At 34.0% G+C, this 19981-nt stretch overlaps 1 protein-coding gene across 14 annotated transcripts in view; it reads left to right on the forward strand.

Moving 5' to 3' along the window:
• The window catches only part of Mef2 (myocyte enhancer factor 2), a 56807-nt gene extending 42704 nt beyond the window's left edge, over window positions 1-14103 (forward strand). For 9 of the 14 annotated variants that reach the window (XM_069136031.1, XM_046628830.2, XM_069136032.1 and 6 more), the window contains 7 exons: window positions 2692-2828; window positions 2984-3187; window positions 3696-3854; window positions 4418-4553; window positions 5239-5483; window positions 5625-5809; window positions 7075-14103. In XM_069136031.1, the coding sequence (XP_068992132.1) occupies window positions 2775-2828; window positions 2984-3187; window positions 3696-3854; window positions 4418-4553; window positions 5239-5483; window positions 5625-5809; window positions 7075-7552 (1461 nt within the window). In that variant the 5' untranslated portion in view covers window positions 2692-2774 and the 3' untranslated portion in view covers window positions 7553-14103. The remainder of the gene's footprint in view (window positions 1-2691; window positions 2829-2983; window positions 3188-3695; window positions 3855-4417; window positions 4554-5238; window positions 5484-5624; window positions 5810-7074) is intronic. The other 5 variants (XM_069136040.1, XM_069136039.1, XM_069136038.1 and 2 more) reach the window with 5 other exon arrangements.
• Window positions 14104-19981: the final 5878 nt, after the last annotated feature.

The following is a 19981-nucleotide window of genomic DNA, read 5'->3' on the forward strand; positions in this document are numbered from 1 at the left end:
TGTTTGATCAGCGATGCACAATTACAGTTTCTGACTACGATTGAAAAGAGCGACGTTTTACTCGTTCGGTAAAAACCGATCGCACAGCATCCTCTTAACGCGACTATTACTATCATTTAATTATTTTTCTTCTCCGAATGTCCGCATTCGCTGCAATGCAGCCTTAAATCTTGTGGGAGGGGGGAGGCAAGGTTAGTTTTTTACGCGAATTGACGCACGTTTACGAATAATACGCAAGAAGAGAGGATCGTCCTAAATTTTCAATATTCCCGTCTGGCGGCTGATCGGTCGTACAGACCCTCCCCTCCTCCTTCCTTCTTTCCTTCCTTCGTTCGGTTGACTGGCTGGCTGATCGGCCGATCGTTTCGTATAGACTTAGTTATTATTCAAGCAAAATTGAATAAAACCAATGACACTAGAGGCCCGGGTCACTGCGCCGACCTACACTCCGACAGCCGCCGTTGTCGCAGCCAGATATCCGAGAGAGCCTGAAAGTCATACCTAGTAATAGCTATAACCTACTGCATAATAAACCAAATTCGATCCAAAACCCCGCCAGTTTCTCTCTCTCTCTCTCTATTCTCTGTACGGTATCCAGCTATTCCTCTGCATGTACGGACGATTATACACGTACACACATACGTATCTACAATATGTGCTATGCTAGCTTTTAATGTGCAAATGGGTGGACTCTATACCTATCATATATACCTTTTCCGAGTGTACATTTAAATTTCCACATGTGTGTGTGTGTGTGTGAGTACGTACATGTAAAATAAAGTGTATCTCTTCCGCATATACCTATCGACGTTACGTCGTCGGTCAATCGTTGGAGGAAAGATAGATAGAGAGAGAGAGAGAGAGAGAGAGAGAGAGAGAGAGAATTTCTGATTTTATACCACATATCTATATCTTATACCTGCTTGCAACTCGGCACCACGTCGTTTTCACCCTATATAATAAGCTTATTATACACCAGACACACCGCGTTTATGTACATTGTAGAAACGAATAATTTGATGTATTATCGATGAAGAGGAGGGGAATTAATAAAATGCGAGAACGCGATTGAAAGAGAGAGAGAAAGAGTGTGTGAGCGAGAGGATTACGGCGGGAGGGGAGGGGGAGAAATTTACCCGGAGAGACTTTATATAACAAAATCAATAAAGAAACAATCATGACGGCGATGATGATGATGATGTCCTGAATATTAATTATTATTAAATGGACGTGCAGTAGAGCGAAATAAACGACGCGTTCCTGTCGCATCGGATGTTTGGAAACTCTCTTCGCCCAGCTTTTTTCTTATTGTTAATATTCTCCAGCTGATCCGTTATTTAGCTCTAGGAGGGGTGAATTTCGCTTTGATTGAACCGCGAAAATATGCCGATATTCATTTTATTTTTTTTTACTCTCCTTTATTCTTCTTTTGCAAAATTTTCACCTTCATGGGAAATCGTTGCATAACTTATCGAATATCGTTGGTCAATGATGTCCGTATGCGTCTGCACGTGTGTGTGTGTGTGAAAAGAATGTTAAAATTGACAATAAAATGCGGTACAAACATCAACTATTTATAGAGTGATTATTACTGTCAGTGGAACTTTTTCTCGTATAGCTGTAAAACACTTAGATACAGTTTGCTCGAATTATTATGTTGGCTGTTATGTTTTTCTCCTTTTTTTTTATTTTTTTTTTATTTATTTTTTTTTTTTTTATTCTCAAATTATTTACAGTCTAATAAGGCTACGTAGGTAGCATTTTGTATTATATTAACGATAGAACGACGTTTTTTCGGTATTAATAATAAGAAATAAAAGTACAAGTCAAGGACTGTTAATTAAGTATATGGCCATGGTTATGCCGTACTGAATAAGTTTTGTCACGATTTGGTAATATCGTCAAATGAAAAACAAGAGGAACATATTGAGTAACGACGAACACGACGATTTCCTCAGGACGAATTTTAATATTTTCTCATTAATGCAATGCCCAACGAGGGGCGGTGGGGGGAGGGTGTCTATTTATTAATTGTCATCTTAATTACTTTCGCGGCTCTTTGCTTATACATAATTCCGCGTATAATACGTACGTACTTACACAGTCTTGTGAAACTGACGGATGTATCCGAGGAGTTGGGAACCTGTGAGAACGATCATCATATTATATTATACATATAATATGTATATACTATGTGTGTGTTTGCCGCTAGCATTATACAGTCGTTTAACACCCATTAAAGAGTTCCTCGGACGACCTCGAGGTAAACCAAGTAATAAACAACGTTTTCGAATTTGGAATATCTTTATACGTGCATTCGTACGATCCGTGTGTGTGTGTGTGTGTTTGGTTTCTCTACATGCATGTATGCAAGTATGCGTAGAACGCGAGAAACGTTCGTCTTGCCCTGTAACCTGTGAGGTGGCGAAATGAATTGCCCAGGTTTAGACTGTATGTTACACCTAACTACCTACCACCGTGTTATCGCCGTAGCGTTCCACGGAATATATCAGGGGTGGATAATTATCGCGGCAAAATACAATTTGAAAAACGATAAAGACATTATCGTTGTTGTTTGATTCTGTAATCGTATATTGTGTATTATGTACGGTATAAAAATTTTTACATACTTTGTGCGATGAAAATTTCACACCTTTTACTATACGGTCTTGGGATCTTTTGTTTTTTCAGATTTTATCAACATTCCATCCATAAACCTGATATTATAACAGCGTGAGTCTGTATAACCCGCCGATTCCAAGAAGATATCGAAAATGGGTCGGAAGAAAATACAGATATCCCGGATTACGGATGAACGGAATCGACAGGTGAGGTTTTTCCTTTTATAGTTCTACCATACTATTATTATTATTATTATATATTCTTCACCCATCGAGAAATGATTCCATTTTTTCCCCGTAACGCGTAGCTCGATTCGTTCAGTATTTAACTAAATATCATATAACGCGTTTTGGGTTTGCAGGTGACGTTCAATAAGAGGAAATTCGGCGTTATGAAGAAGGCGTACGAACTCTCGGTACTTTGCGACTGTGAAATAGCGCTGATAATATTCAGTTCTAGTAACAAATTGTACCAGTACGCAAGCACAGACATGGACAAGGTCCTCCTAAAGTACACCGAGTACAACGAGCCCCACGAATCGCTTACAAACAAGAATATAATCGAGGTGAGTTGACTCAGTTCCATTATTCTCTGTCTAAGTCCTGGGAAAATAAACAGAGAGAGAGAGAGAGAGAGAAAAAAAGAGAGGCTAACAAACAATATACAATATGCATGCGGTGTAACCCGGGTGCATTAATTATATTTGATTACGAATGTGCGTGTGTGCGTGTGTGCGTGTGTCCCTTTCCACCTTATTGTATTTACATACTTAACACACTTGTCTAATTGTTCACGGTTGAAAGTATTAATTATCGAAAATAAGAAGAACACTAACAATAATCGTATAAGATGAATATTTACGCTCCAAGGGGTTCGAGAGGTAGAAATAATAATGAAACTGAAAGCAAGTTTTTTTTCAAGAGATAGAGAGAGAGAGATAGAGAGAGAGAGAGAGAGAAAGAGAAAGAGACACAGAGAGGGACGGGGGTTTCTGTGCTGAAAATTAACATGCATGTGATGGTGAGTGCCCTCGGGCGGTGTGGTCACGTGAACCTGTCTGCTGACACTTGCAGGCACTCAACAAGAAGGAGCATAAGGGAGCGATGTCGCCCGAGAGTCCGGAGCCCGATACTGCCGAGTATAATCTCACGCCGCGGACCGAGGCTAAGTACAGCAAAATTGACGAGGAATTCCAAATGATGATGCAGAGGAATCAGCACAACGGCACGAGGGTCAGTTGAAGAATATTTAATTTCGAATTATCGAGGGGAAAGTAGAATTTATTAGCTCCACTGAGAGAAATTTTTATTTCTGGTTACCGCTCAGTCCTTGACTATTTTCATTTTTTACCAAAATCGAAGAATACAGTTCCAGGTAGAAAATGAAAATCAGTTTTCTAGCTGTTACCGGAAAGTCTGGTATCCGTTGCTATTCTTTCTCGTTACGATCACTGACACTATATTTTCTTGTAACTGTTGCGAAAATTTAATGCTTGTGCAACAATAAATTAACGTTCAAGCCTTGTTTGTGTAAAGAAGTAAAGTAAACCTCAGAAACTGATTTTGCGTTGCAAATACCAAAAAAGGATCGACGATAGGGCAAAATGTTTAGGCGTACCTCGTTTTTCGTAATTCCAACAATATTCAAACAGCTTTTTTAACGATACCTGTTTTGCTGAATTTTTCTAGTTACTGTAACAAATGAAATTTTTCTCAGCGTGAAGCGAAAGCAAAGAAAGAAAATTAATAAATAAATTCTACACGCAATTTGTTGTAATTATTACAATTTTAATCAGGTTATGGGACAGTCTAATTACACGCTACCCGTCTCGGTGCCGGTTAACAGTTACGGAGAATCTCTACTGGGTTCCAGTCCACAAATGGCACACACCAGCATCTCACCTAGACCTTCGTCGTCTGAAACAGATTCAGGTTTGTCGATCTTTGTTGGAAGAAATAAGAAATGAGTTTTTTTTTTTTGTCGTTCATTTTTATTTTTGAGACCGCGTCGGCTAAATATTTATAATTAAAGCTGGAAATTGGTAAAGTATGTACGTAAATTTATGCACAGAGAGGTATTCATAATTGTGGTTACTGTACGGTTATTAACTATTTGCATTTCATACCATGAGCGAAAAATATAGTTTTGCAGGAAGGATACGAAATGAAAATTAGTTTGATGGCTATTATCAGAAAATCATAGTACGAGTTGCTGTTATCTTTTATCGTAGTCTTTCGTATTGAAATTTCTTGTAACTATTTCGATAAATTGATGTTGGTTAGCTGAAAAACTGAATACCTGAGAAAATGTAGTATTAACAATTGTAATCACTTCACCGAATAGTTACTTGTAACGCATTTACTTGCCATTCCAAAAATATTCAAATCGTTAATTGTAACGATACCGATTTTATTACAATTTTTTTATCAACCATAACGAATGAAATTTTCTTCAGCGTATAAGGAATCAATTTCGCATAACAATAAGAAAATCCGATCAAATTTTGAGTACAATAGACGAGAGGAGGTGAAAAAAAAATTATAGAGCGCAAGAAACGATCGGGCGTCTTATTCGGCATTCAAATAAAAATGGTGGGTATTTTTATTTTATTTCCAGTATATCCATCGGGAGGGATGTTGGATATGAGCAACGGTTATCCACCGTCGGCGTCGCCGCTCGGCGGTTCACCGAGTCCCGGACCATCGCCGGCGCTCGGCGTCGGAGGCGGGGGTGGAGGCAAAGGCAGTTCCTCGAGGCATTCGCCGCAACCTCCCCCGCCGCCTCATCCTCACAGAGCCAACCTGAGAGTCGTTATACCTGCACCCCTTACACAGTCCTTGTCGGACGACAACAATTACGACGTGAGTGTATATATATATATCAATTGATACAGGAATAGGGATGAACATCTTGAGGGGTGAAGAAAGTACCGCGAGGGATCGAAATTGCGGGGAATAGCCCTGAACGATCGGCCGTGACATTGAATATCAACGATTTTTCAGAGCGGGCATTCGCAATCTGCACTAAACACACCGGTTGTGGCGTTGCAGACACCCTCGGTACCAGCTGGATACTCCAGTTTCGGACCGACCGATTACTCGTCGGATCTTGGGAGCCTGGCGTGGTCCCACCAGAGGTACGTTGATGACTTGTCAATGTATTCGGCAGCCACCATGTCCAGCATCAGGTAAATCATTCATCGTTACTTTATTCACGTCCGTGTTAACACTGATCCTTGATCTTCGGCTCGTGGACTCCACAAACGCGGAAAACAACATACAAATTTTCATACCCATCTATTCGCATGCATTATCGTAATATCATTCAACATTCAACATTTTTCCCAATTCCGCAAATAAACGATTTCCTCAAAATGATCCATGCTACCTTTTCTCGACGTACGATTCATTTACCTATTTTTATTTGTTATAATCGAGTGATTGTCCCGGGGGATTTTACAATGATTCGATTATATGCGAGGACCTCAAATTGCGGTTGTTTTTTTTTCGTGTAATTTGGAATGAATGATAAATGGAAACCTTATCCTGGCTGAGATATATACATATACATATATTGAAATTTACAAATTTTTACTAAATTTCGTTACATTTTTCATGAAATTAATCTATACGGTAATTTTATAATTCACCTGTAAAACATTCTGCACGGGAACAGTAGTAGTAATAGTAATAGATTGAACGTCTATATTAAGAATTTGAAAATTGTAACAGTCATTGTAAAACTAGCTAACAATGGAATTAATCATTGCAAGAGGGATTGAAAAAACTTCATGTTTTATTTTTCAATTAGAACGATCTTATGATCGGAATTACTACGTAACAACGAAAACGGAAAGTCACATCAATAAATTTTATTAATAATTTAAAATGTATAATTTAGTGCCCATGTACATATCTATATGTATATTTTTTTTTTATAAATCGTAAACCGTAACAAAGACATGTTTTCCTTGTTATGTTCTACTTGTACGAATTATGATTTACAGAGTATTTCGTATAACTATTTCTCCTTGATACCGATTGCAAAAGTTTCCATAATTTCTGTACAATCATCGTAAACGGGAATCGTATGTAAAAAAAAAACAAGAAAAAAAAAATTTTTCCAGCGCGCAGCACAAGCCTTTCCTAAGTTGTACGAAAAAATTGAATCTTTGTATGAAAAATTTTAAAAAAATCCCCCGAAAAGACGAAAATATATAAAAGTGAAAGTTGCCAAAGTGCCCAACGATGCACCAATCGTCCATTCATACGTTGAAAAAGGTGCGGCCAATCATCCCTTCTATATCCTGAATAAGCTAGTCGCACTAACAGACATTGGTATAATAAAGAAAAATTAAGAAATGAAAACAAAAAAAAAAAGTTTGTAACAACAAGTAACGCAAGTAACTGACGCACGCACGTTTGTGCGTCCCTCTTTTCTTGTCGGTTGCAGTGGTCTTCCGCATTTGGCGGTATCTAGCAGTACACCGCCACCATCGACGTCGCCGCTACCGGTAAAAATAAAGAGTGAGCCAATAAGTCCTCCTCGGGACCCTCACGGTGGTGGAGGTCCGGGCGGTGGTAACCCGGGGTCGATCCACCACTCGAGTCTCGGCGTTGGTCCGTCGTCGAGCGGCGGGGGTGGAGGAGGCGGAGGCGGGGGGCCGCATCACGGACCCCACGGGGGCGTGCCACAGACATTGAACTTAGTTTCGAGCAGACCTAACAGTAACCCGCCTCCATCTCATTCTGGCAGTATAACACCGACGAATTTACCATCGCCTGGCGCTGCTGGCGGTGTCGGTGATATAAGGTCGAGTCATCCTGGCGGCGGGGGTGGAGGTGGTGCTGGCAGTGGCGGAAATAGTTCCGACTATGAAAATGGACCGCTAATGAAACGGCCACGGATCACCGAGGGATGGGCCACTTAGTACTACACCCCGTAGCAGCAGCAGCAGCAGCAGCAGCAGCAGAATCATCATCACCATCACCATCATCATCATCATCATCATCACGATCATTACTATCAACATCAACATCAACATCAACAGCAGCAGCTGCAGCAGCAGCAGCCGCTGCGTCAGCATCGTAATCGGCTTATTTCTCACAAATCTCTATCGTCCTACGACGGTACGTTGTAGTTAGCACGCGCGATTCACCTTTTCTTTATCTTTCTTTTTTTCCTTCTGCTGTTATCTCTAAAGAACGTGTCACATGTATGTGTAATACATGCGTATTATACGCAAATGCGGACAGGTGCGGAATTCCGTTTTTATGAATGAATACACACACACACACACACGCACGTTAGATTGCTAAAAGAGAAAGATGACAAAGATGATATAGAAGAAGAATGAAAGAAAATTTTTTTTTCTATAGTAACACGGTATATACACAGAAAAATACAAGACGTGTATAGATCGCGCGCCCGCGAGATCCGAGTGAAAATCGCACGGTTTTTTTTATGGTGACGTAAAGGTAAATTAAAGAGATTTAACCTTTTCTCTTGTCTCTTCTTTCTTTCTCGACCTCCTTATTTTGTTTTGTCTGACGATGATAATGAGGAAATGTTTCAGGGAAGAAAGAAGGTGGTAGGAGGAAAGATAATTCGCATAAGAACAAATGAAGGGGATTAAAAACAAAGATAATAAAAAATAAAAAACAATGATTATCTAATGAAATTGTGGTGCCATAATGTTGAAATATGTACGATGGATATATATTATATTTTCATGTATATAATAAGAGGTGTTGTTTGTATATATGTTACATTTATTAACGATGGTGTTGTTACATAAATTTCGCCGTTCTGCCGTATATTATAGTAGTAATATCGCGACGACGATGACGATGACGACGACGACGACGACGACGACGACGACGACGACTATGACAATAGTTACGGTGGCGTACCTATATATTTATATACATTTAATTATGTATAACTTTCAACCATAACGTTGTGCTATCACACTCTGTACACGGGATATCTATAGATACATACCTACATGCATACAGATATATGCACAGAGAGATACAAACGAGAAAATATCACGGCTCACACACACAAAAACGCATCCTGGAAAATGACGTTGTTTTTTCTTCTCTTATTACCTGTATCGTAATGGTCGAATATCGTATTGTGTAGGTACGTTTATGAATGAAATTTGAATCGAAAGTTTTAATACTAATAACAACAAATATAATTACCAAGAGTTGATTAGTAGACCAATTATCAAAGCTTGCAATACGTTGTTCAATGTATACATATATAGTATATCCGCACAAAATTTTGTATGTTCTTTTTTCTCTCTATTTTCTCTTTCGATAAAATTGGTTGCGGTGACAGAACCAGTCAGATATCCAACGTACACCGGATATAAGATATACATACATATGTGTACTACTTATATTGTATAAATATCTCACACATATTTTTGTAATTGTTAATTCCGTTGATTGATGTTGATTCAGATGAATACACGGCGCTGCTAATGTAAACAGTAAGAGAAAAATTTATAAAAACAGAACCAAAATCGCAACTAAAATCCTTTTAAATCGCCGTTTACAATTAATGTGTTTCCGATCATCTATCGTCTTACACATTTACCTGTATTCTGTTTTTATATGCCGAAAAGGAATTTCAAATTCTCGGTTAAACTCGTTGTTTAAAAGGAAAAAGGGAAAATAATGAAAAAAGATACGACGAAGAATAAATAATTTCATCTGTCTTATAGGACGTTAGAATTTTATTTTTAAAAAATTCGATCACGTATGCTACCATCATCACTATTGATATTACTATTACTGCTAGACTGGCATACAGAGATTTGAAATACAAGGAATAACGGATAGAGAAGGAAACGTGTGAGAAATGATATTTTGGCAGTGAGATGGAAAGAAAGTTTTGAACAATGTCGATATGAATGAGCTTCTACGGTTAAGATGAAATTTTAAATAATTTTTATATGGATTTCGCGGAAAACAAATAAAAAGTGCAATACGTGTGCCATGCGTTACCTTTTATTATTATTAGTATTATTATTATTGTTCTTTATCTCTTTTCTCACGAAAGCCTGCGTCTGTCCAGTTTTCATATCAAATAATAAGTATAGTAATAATTATTAAGTTATTGACAGTTCTCAAAAACTACGATTCGCATCACACACTCGATACCTTGTTTGACATTGGTATATAAGTATGGTTATCGTTCGAAATTATTACACACGCAAATGCGCGTTACACAATTAACAATTGATTCAACAAAATTGAAATCAACCAGAGTTTAGATTATCAGATAAGTACACGTGCGTATATGTATGTATATATATGTATATATGCATATGTTTTTGTGATTATCATTATCAGTGTGAACTGTTGAAGGGTTTAAAGAAAGAGAAAAGAGGGATATAGAGAGAAAGGTAGAGTGTGAGCGAGAGAGAGAGAGAGAGAGAGAGAGAGAGAGAGAGAGAGAGAGAGAGAGAGATAATTGATTGTATTAGCAATTTGAAGAAAAAAGATTAAAATATATGTATGTATGTGTATATATATATATATATATAAGTATATAATACAGATACAATATATTAGAGTTATACATTTTCCACGAGTATTTTGCACATTTTATATATATACATATATAAACAAAAAGTATAAACGGATGAAAAAAACATAAAAAAAGAAAAAACAAAAAAAAATGTTTGAAAGTAAATATAAGTGAAAAACAAGTCATTTACTAAGATGAAAAATTTGTTTTTCTTCTCATCAGACCACTGCTTAGGCAGTTGTAATTTCTAATGTCTGTAAAACTACAAACAGAAAGGAAACACTTTTGTAGAAGCACGTTTCGCAAGATTGCGCCTCGACGTTGAACGTTCAAGGGGCTCAGTTCACTTTTGAATAGCAATTGATTTACGATTGTTTATCTCGTTTTTCAATTATTCAATGTTGAATTTTTGATCACACTTTAAGGGTGCCCTCAGATAATTCGATGGTTTAAATGGAGAAGTGTCAAGCTTGATTCAATCTTCTGATGAAAAAAGAAATAGAAAATACCTTTACAGCATACATTGTCACATTTGTGAAGAAAAATTAAATACCCCGTGAAATCGTTCATTTCTACCATTCATCCACGCATGTCCCATTACGGCAGCAGCTTGACCAAAGATATAAATTATTTGTTCCCCTCAAGCGTTGGCATAATCTTGCGAGATTGTTTTCTGAAATCTTAATTACGTTTACACCTACATATATCTATCATTATTATTACTATTATTATTGCTACTGTTACGAAAAAAAGAGAAGAATATACATTTATTTGTACATACGTGTAACACACACACATATATATAAATGTATATTTTTTTTTTTTTTTGTCGAGTTAGAGAGAGAGAAAAAAATTTGAGGTAATTATGCGGAGTACACAGGTATTTGAATAATAGTGCCTGACACCTTTTGTGGCCCTCCCGACTCCTGTCGCACGTTTACGTAATAGAGATATATAATACTATATTGTATCGTGTATGGAAAAGAAAAAAAAAAAAAAAAAAAAAAATACAGAGAAGATATGAAGAAGAAGAAATAACGACTAATTATCACGTACCAAGTCATTGATGAAAAATTGGAGAGAAAAAAAAAAAAACAAAAAAACGTTGGTCCTATTACCTATGTGTGATGAAAAATTATAGATGAAACAAAATTAAATAAACCAAAAACAAGATGGAAATTTACTAAATTAAATTAAATTAACCACGTTATACATGCATTATTCTTATTATTATTATTATATATATAATTAGATATATATATATATATCTAATTATAATGACAGAATTAAAGAATTACAGATCGTAAAATATATAAGCATATTGTCATATATATATATATAGTTAGATAGATAATTACGGTATACCATATCGTGTATGTGAATAAAATACGGTGAGGTTTGTTTACGAGAATACGTTACGTATTTTGTACCGTAATGAAGCGATTTTGGTGTGTGGAAAAAGAAAAAAAAAAAAGAACAAGAGTGTGGAAAATTGAGTGAAAGGTAACGAGGTGTGTGAAAGAAAAGAGGGTTTAAATAGTCATCGAGTTGTCGTGTACAAAATGAAAATTTTATTGCAAATTTTTGTAAGACGATCACAAAGTGCAATCTCAAACCAACGTTACTTATCTTTTCTTCTCTTTTTTTTTCTCTCATGTGGTGAAAGAAAAAGAGAAAAAAGAACGTAATACATGAAATTTAAGGGGGGTGGGGGAAAAAAAACAAAGAAGGAAAACAAGTATAAAAGAAATCGTTATTTTTCATAAAACAAAAATTGAATGAAATTTATAAGCTAATTATTAGTAATAATAACAATAATAATAGCACCAACAACAACAACAATAATAATAGTAACAGTAAGTCTATACATTATCTACGATATAATCAACGCCTCCGTCTAGTTTCTAAAAAAAAATTTTCTATCTTCACACAAGTTTCCTATGTAGAATACACCGACACGTATGTATAATATTATATGCGTAGAATGAAATTTCGTCGTCTAGTCCGTACACAATACATCGTTTCGGACAAAGTTGGGAACTTGGGATTGGTTTTTTTTTAACCCTATTTCTTTATTATTATTTTTTTTTTTTTTTTTTTACTAATATTCTGGCGGCAAAGTTTAAAATATCATTTGTAAATAATTCTAGTTCGCGCAGCTCTGAAGTAAAACCAGAGTTTAAACATCTATAATTTAAAAAGTTCGTCGCGCGAAACAAAGATGCAACGTTCGCATTAGTTTGACAAATCTTTTCCCAATGGTGAAAAATTGAACCACTAATGATACGAAATTAAATACAGAGTTTTGTAATTATCGCAGTTTTATTTCATTATATATGTTTCTTCTTATTTTCACTATTTCTTTATCTCTTCCCAGCCACAAAACCATGCCAAATGCCAAAGTCGAAAAACGTTTCATTCTCTTTGTTCGCATTACCGCTATTTTTGCACTATTCTTTACCATTTCTCAGCGGTTGAAATTGTGGAAGATGATATCAACGGTCGTTTTTTTCACTCCATCAATACGTCTTTATCTATTATAAAAGTAAACTTGCGCAAATTTTTTCATATCCAACACCTTGAAATTTACTTATATTCATGGTAGTGTACACAAAGCAAAAAGAAAACCAAGTATAACTGCAATCACGATACACAACGTTCACTTATGCAAGCATGAATATAATTATATTTGACGCAAACTTTTTCTGCGTATATAATAACGTGTAAAATAATTCAAGCTATAAGCTCAGTTTAGGTAACTTATGCCTTTCAAACAAACACATTCACACAATCTATACTTCTACAGTACGGTTATTGCCACTTTGACGGAAACGAAGATGTTACAAAATTTTACAATAAAAAGATACATTTTGAACGAAAATTGTTGCCACACGCATGCAAACTTATTGCTGTGCTTTTTCGTTCACATTTTAATTAATATTTCCGGATTCGTTGATAGAACAGTCATTTTTTCCATCTGTTTCACTTTCCCCGAAAATTCACCCTTTTTCGAACCTTCGGAACAAACAATTTGAAACTATCGAAAAAGTATGTAAAAATATCCAGGAAAAAGGAAAATGAAAGAAATTGAAATATTCCATTTCATATTTGTAATTATTCTCATTTAGTCGCTAAAACAAAACGCCTTTACTCTTTCTCTTCGGTGAAATATTCAGATTCAAGAGAAGAAAAGAAAAGAAATGATAGGTACAATACGCATAACAATTAACGAACGAAGAGACCAACCTTATACATATTCAACAATTGTATATATTCTTTATAAGTAAAAAGCAAAATAATATACAATATATGAATAAACAAATGCAACAATATCTTCGTATACAGCGCTGCATGAACCTGGTCTAAATATCGGCGTCAATATTATATAACAGTTGTGATAATACTAGTGAATGTTATACCTATAAAAACAGTTTTAAAAAAACTCAGAAAAAAGAAAAATATATATATATAAAAAAAAAAAAAAAAAAATGATACAAACGTGTGATTTTCATCGATCGTCACCGATGTCATTTGTTCTCGGGTTTACAAATTTATTCATCGTAATATACATAAGTTACGATGATGATGATGATGATGATGATGATAATAATAATAATAATAATAATAATAACAACAACAACAATAATAATAATGCCGATAATGATGATGAACAATTGAATAAAGACGAAAATTAAAAATTAGCAACGCGCGGCACAAGTTTAATATTTTTCTTACGCATACGAATAACGGAAAGGTGTGGAAGGAAAGAAAAAAAAAAAAAAGATCGTGTAGCAAAATTAAATGAAAACAGAAACGCGAAAAATTAATGATGCAGCAATTATGCGCTAAATCAACGAAATAAAGGGAAAGAAAGAAAAGGGGTAAAATAATATTTAGAAAAAAAATAAATAAAAATAAAAACAAAAAAAAAAACAACGGCGTGGTCAATTAGTCGGGAATTTATCTCAACATTCACAATCACATATGTAATACTGCGAAGGGGTAATTTATGTACAGAAACGAAACTAAACGAAACGATAGGTATTATATCAGTAGGTTGGCTGGGTTAGGTGCACGTACGTAATTGCAGAGCGTAACATACCCGAAACATATCTGTACATACATAACGTAGGTATATATGCTAAGGTGTAGTGAAATAACTCGTTTTACATTTATTATACACGATTAGACAGTTACGTTGATAAATAAATATATCATATACACGGATTCCTATATATATACATATATATATATATATATATATATATATATATATATATAGATAGACAGATAGATAGACAAATAGATTATAATACATGTAAAACTGTAACCGGCGCGTTTTATTTCATTAATTGATATTGCAAAAATCGACATCACAATGACAGTATGTCATGTTACATAGCTGTATGTACATAAATAAAAAACGCGACAGATGTATACGTATTTATATACATACGGAAAGTTTGCGGGCGATGATGAAAAAAAGATTTTCTAATATTCCTCACGGTCAATGTTCATTGGCGATATACTATCATTATTACTATTATTGTTGTTGATGATGATGTTATTATTGTCACTACTATGTTGTACAATATATATATATATATATATATGTGTATATATATATATATATACATATAAAAATTTGAGATAGAAGCATAAATGATGCGATGCTTATTATATATAATGAATATGTTGAAAAAATATACTATAGTTACATGTTAAATTAGTGTATAATTGCGCGGTAAGAAAGGAGAAACAAAAATATTACTACTATTAATTATTATAATTATAATAAAAACAATAACGCAAGAAAAAAAAACAAAAACATAAAAAAAAAAAACAACAACAACTCATATAGTGCCATCGTAATGAATTAATGTCTAATGAATTTACGTTTTTAAGTGATACACACAGTTTTTGTTCGTTTGTAGTTTCTTTCGCGCTTTCTTTTTTTTTTTTTTTCGCACCCCGTTAGATTATATATGTATATGTATAATAAATATCCACTGTGCAGAAAACGACGTAACGATGATAATGATAATGATTATTATCAGGAGATCGGAAGGTGATAGAAAAGCGAAACAAGCGTCCGTCGCTCGAGATGAAGACTCAATTTCTAGATTTCTTTTTTTCTTCATTAGTCATTTATTAATTCTTTCAACTATTATTATCATTGTTGTCATAAATAATAATTATAATAATAATATATTGTTCGTCGCGGACAGAAAAGACGCATGTCAGACGTCGTCGTCGCATTATTAATTATATAACTGCAGATCCCAGCTAATAATTGTTTGTTGTAATAGCGTATTATATTATACTAAATGCATTAAATTTTCTATAACAATAACTACGGGACATCTTCACCGCGTGACGCGTATAATGCATGTAATACCGTATCTAATTATTCTCAGCCGTTGTATCGTGAAGAAAAATGTTCGTTGTTTTCTATCAGATTTATATTAAAAAAATAATGAACGAGATGATAATAAAAGATTAAAGTATCCCCATTAACTAATGCATTGATTATTAGTATAGTATAATACGTACCTACATACCATATGTACATGTATGTATACAAGAATCACGTGTCATTTAATTAATTCATAGTGGACGAATCTTTTGGTTGATTGATTGATTGATTGATTGATTGATTGGTTAAATGAATGTTATATGTAGTTGGTTGACTGATTGATCGGTGAATTAATTATTATTCAGATATAATACTACGTCGGTAATATTATTGTTATTATTATTTGAATTTAATGAAACAAACGCATATATATGCATATATATATGTACCATATATATATATATATATATGTATATATAAATATTTGTAGTATAAGTGTAACGTAACTGTAAGATCGCAACTCTTTATTTGTACGTATCTCATTTTGGTGCTCGATTATACCCAATTACTATTATTATTATTATTAATATTATTATTATTATTATTATTACTGATCAACACGATTTAACAAATATACATTACACATAAATACATTTATATATGCACACGTAATAGATAGAGAGGTACATATATGTATATTGTTGCCAATTTGCGTAATCAGTCCAGCGAATTAATCATTTTACTGCCATGTATTATGCATATGCATACGGAGTGAGTTGCGAAGAATAAAAAAAAAAAGGATTCGATTTATAAGAAATTATAACTAATAATGCCTGTACGTATAGTATACTATTGTTTCGGCAAACGATGTAATAATATGCATACTATATATATATATATATATATATGGTACATAATATACGTGTATGTACATGTGTATAAAACATCACACACACACACACACACACACACTCGACGACACGTCTACAATTATTATAAATTTTACTAATGTAAAACACGCGTACGCATTATCATCATCTATATTATACTTCGATGTATCAGCATAATGATATATAATTATTATGATGTTGCCCATATAGAATACATTTTACTTGGTTTTTATATAACGCAGTATTTTATTTCTCGGTCATTCTTTCATTTCTCTTGTTACCAACTAATATAAATACGTATGTGTATATCTAAATACAGTTCGAGTACGCAACATCATTGAACATCTCATCGATATGCAAATTTTAATGGAACAAAAGAAGAGAAAACAAAATTATTTTTATTTTTGCACAGCCAATTATTCAGTGTAAAAGAAGAAATACACACGTGATAGATTACTTATTATACATATATATGTATATATATATATATGTATATAATAAGCATATCACACAATACTAGATTAAATGTAATTAGCAATTTTGTGATAATACAAATGCATACGTAAGGATTCCAGCTATGATCATAACGCTTTTAATATCATTCGATATTAATGGAAAAATGCGGGGTGTGTTCGTTCAAACCTTGCAAATTTTCGGCAATTACGCCAATACGCAGGAAGATAGTAATAATTATACTGTCATTGCAGTGTGATACCGCGCTTGTTTTCAACGTCATTTTTACCCTTTCACCGTCCGCGAATATTTACCTCTGCAATGAAAAGTCATAATATCGAGAGTAATTTGATGCAAGACATCGGACAAATATAAAATTTTATCATAGTATTTTAACCGTCTGAAGAAACATCGCGATTCAACTTTCGGTGGTGAAAAATTAAACGGAACTCGTTTCAACGGTATTAATTTGCGTTATTACCCGCAGAACGTTTTGCCACGATTTTATGTGAAATTTTTCTCGATAAAACTCGTTGTTGTGAGTCGATTGGTAAGTGAACGCGTGTTTTCAGTTGGTGAAAATCAAACGTCGATAACGATCATACGTATAAGCACGTACATCGAAAGTCCACGACGATTGGATGCAAATGAAAATTCGAACGGCTTACCTCGACTAATAGCCCGAGGTTAAAAATAGTTGTGTTATCCTACGTATATTAACAATAATTTTTTATGCAAAAAACACATGGGAGGATTTTTTTGGAAGAATCAGATTATCTCGTCCATCTACGTTTAGACAGACGGAATGTTATATATAAAACACATCAAAGAAAATGAGAGAGAATTTCTTGGTAATAAAAACTCGTCAAACAATGAAACTTTGTTTCTTCTTTGTCTCTCTCTCTCTCTCTCTTTATCTCTATATCTGTCAAAAACGGTCAGAAATTTCTCGTTTTTGGAATATTTTTTTTATTACCAAGATATATTTTCACCGGTATATACTCAAAGGTTCTTTATAACATATATATATATGTACCTATGTGTATAGGTATGTTTTATGGTACATAAATACATGCGGTCGAATTAAAGAAAACGTGACGATTGAGAAAAATAACTGCACCCCTCGGCATTCTTCAGTGAAACGAATTTACATCGCATACATGATACAACCTCGTGTATACGCGTCTGTGTTTAATATATTTGTTGTGCCGTTGTTGTTGTTGTTGTTGTTATTGTTGTTAACAAAGTTACGCAATATATTATACATATTACGTGGTTTAGTAAGAATTACTCTGGTAATATAATCTGCATTCCAGGATAAATGAAGCAGCAAAGAAAAGTTAGAAATATGAGATTAAACAATTATGACATCATTTATTTTATACGATATTGCGACAGCTCGGCTTAATTCCGTAGCGTAATAATACACGATGTAATTCGTATAGCCTATCCTGCACATTATTGTAGTCGATATGCGTACAATTGATATAACAATACAATAATACTAATATACCTATCAAATTGATAATCGAAGTACTATTTGAGGTTTGATGAAAGTGGGGTGGGTGGGATTTGATATATAACGTATAACGTAACGTGACAAAATATGAAACTGAAAAGTATAATGATGTTGGATTGGTGCGGTAGAGTAATTTAATCAACGGTAGATAATTGTTATTACATACTTAACCAGTGATTGTACAGGGAGAAGAGTATATCGTTTAATTAGCGAGGTGACCATAGAATTTTAAAGACTATAAAGAAATAATTCTTGTTATAATATATAATAAATCATATATAAATACCCCGACGCGCGAAATTGTGTTATTATATATAATATATACAATTGCGAGCGTTTGCGCGTATATACACACGTTGTGTAATATAGGTATGTCCAAAAAAATAGCCAACCTTCGGTGTAATGTATGTACCTGCATCGATAAACTGATATATTATACCTGTATAATTTTCATTGTGATGTCCACTAACATAATTAATGTTTATAGACGTATAAAATAAATTGCTCGCAGTTGTTATACTAGATGAATAAATAATACTTATACACGTACGTATTATACACTTACGTAAAAAATCGTGATCATCTTTGCGAAATATTTTCACGTTAAATTATATTCACATAACATAATTATTCTAATTATATATCGATATGAGAAAACAAAAAAAAAAACAAAACAAAATACGTACGAAGATTGTTATGCAAGAATTTGGAAAGAAAATAACGAACCGAAATGAAAAAAAAAATAAATAAAAAATTCGGGATTTATATTTTATACGTCTAAGAAATCATCTGTCCTCTGTAGAAATGCCTTAATATCACGTGCCTCGAATTAATGTGTAATCTGTTCACCGCTTACTACTACTACTACAACTACAACTACTACTGCTACTACACTTACTACTACTGCCACTACTACTACTACTACTACTACTACTTATTAGAGTATGTATGTATAAAAGAATACGTGTAATATCAATATTATCCAGTTATTCTTTGTACTACCTCTTGTAAATACAGTCAGAATATTTCACTGTCATTATGTCTCGTTGTTTGCCTGCGCGTGTATGTGTGTGCGTGTGAATTAATATGTCTCTTATCGAAGTTGGTGTGTATGAATATACGTAATATATGTCAAACTCGAAGCAGTATAACGATGTTGACATGTTACAGGCACCCTTGCTTAAAATGTTGGATGAAAGAATCGGGTCCTATCGAAATGTTATACGGGATTTGTGTCCGGTCTCTATAACATTTAGACTAGACCTGATTCATCCATCCGAAATTTTGAGCAGAGATTGTTTGTGTAAATTATTGTGTTACTCACCTAAGTGTTTTGCAGATAAAAGCAACAGACTTTTTCTGTCTCCTTTATTCTTCTTTCAAATGTCTGCGAAATTTCTATGTTCATGCACCAACCCTTCTTCCATTATCGTAACCACTCTTACAACCAGCTTGGCAAAAATTCTTTTATTTAAATTATTTTTTTAACAAAGCTTTTCCCCACTGATATGTTGTTAAAAATTCGTCTCAAGCAGTCGGTTATTTTTTAAGTACATGTTCAGGAACGGGGTTAATTCGTTAATAAATTATAATTAA

This window comes from Neodiprion pinetum, chromosome 5 (assembly GCF_021155775.2).
Source record: "Neodiprion pinetum isolate iyNeoPine1 chromosome 5, iyNeoPine1.2, whole genome shotgun sequence".
Lineage (NCBI taxonomy): Eukaryota > Metazoa > Arthropoda > Insecta > Hymenoptera > Diprionidae > Neodiprion > Neodiprion pinetum.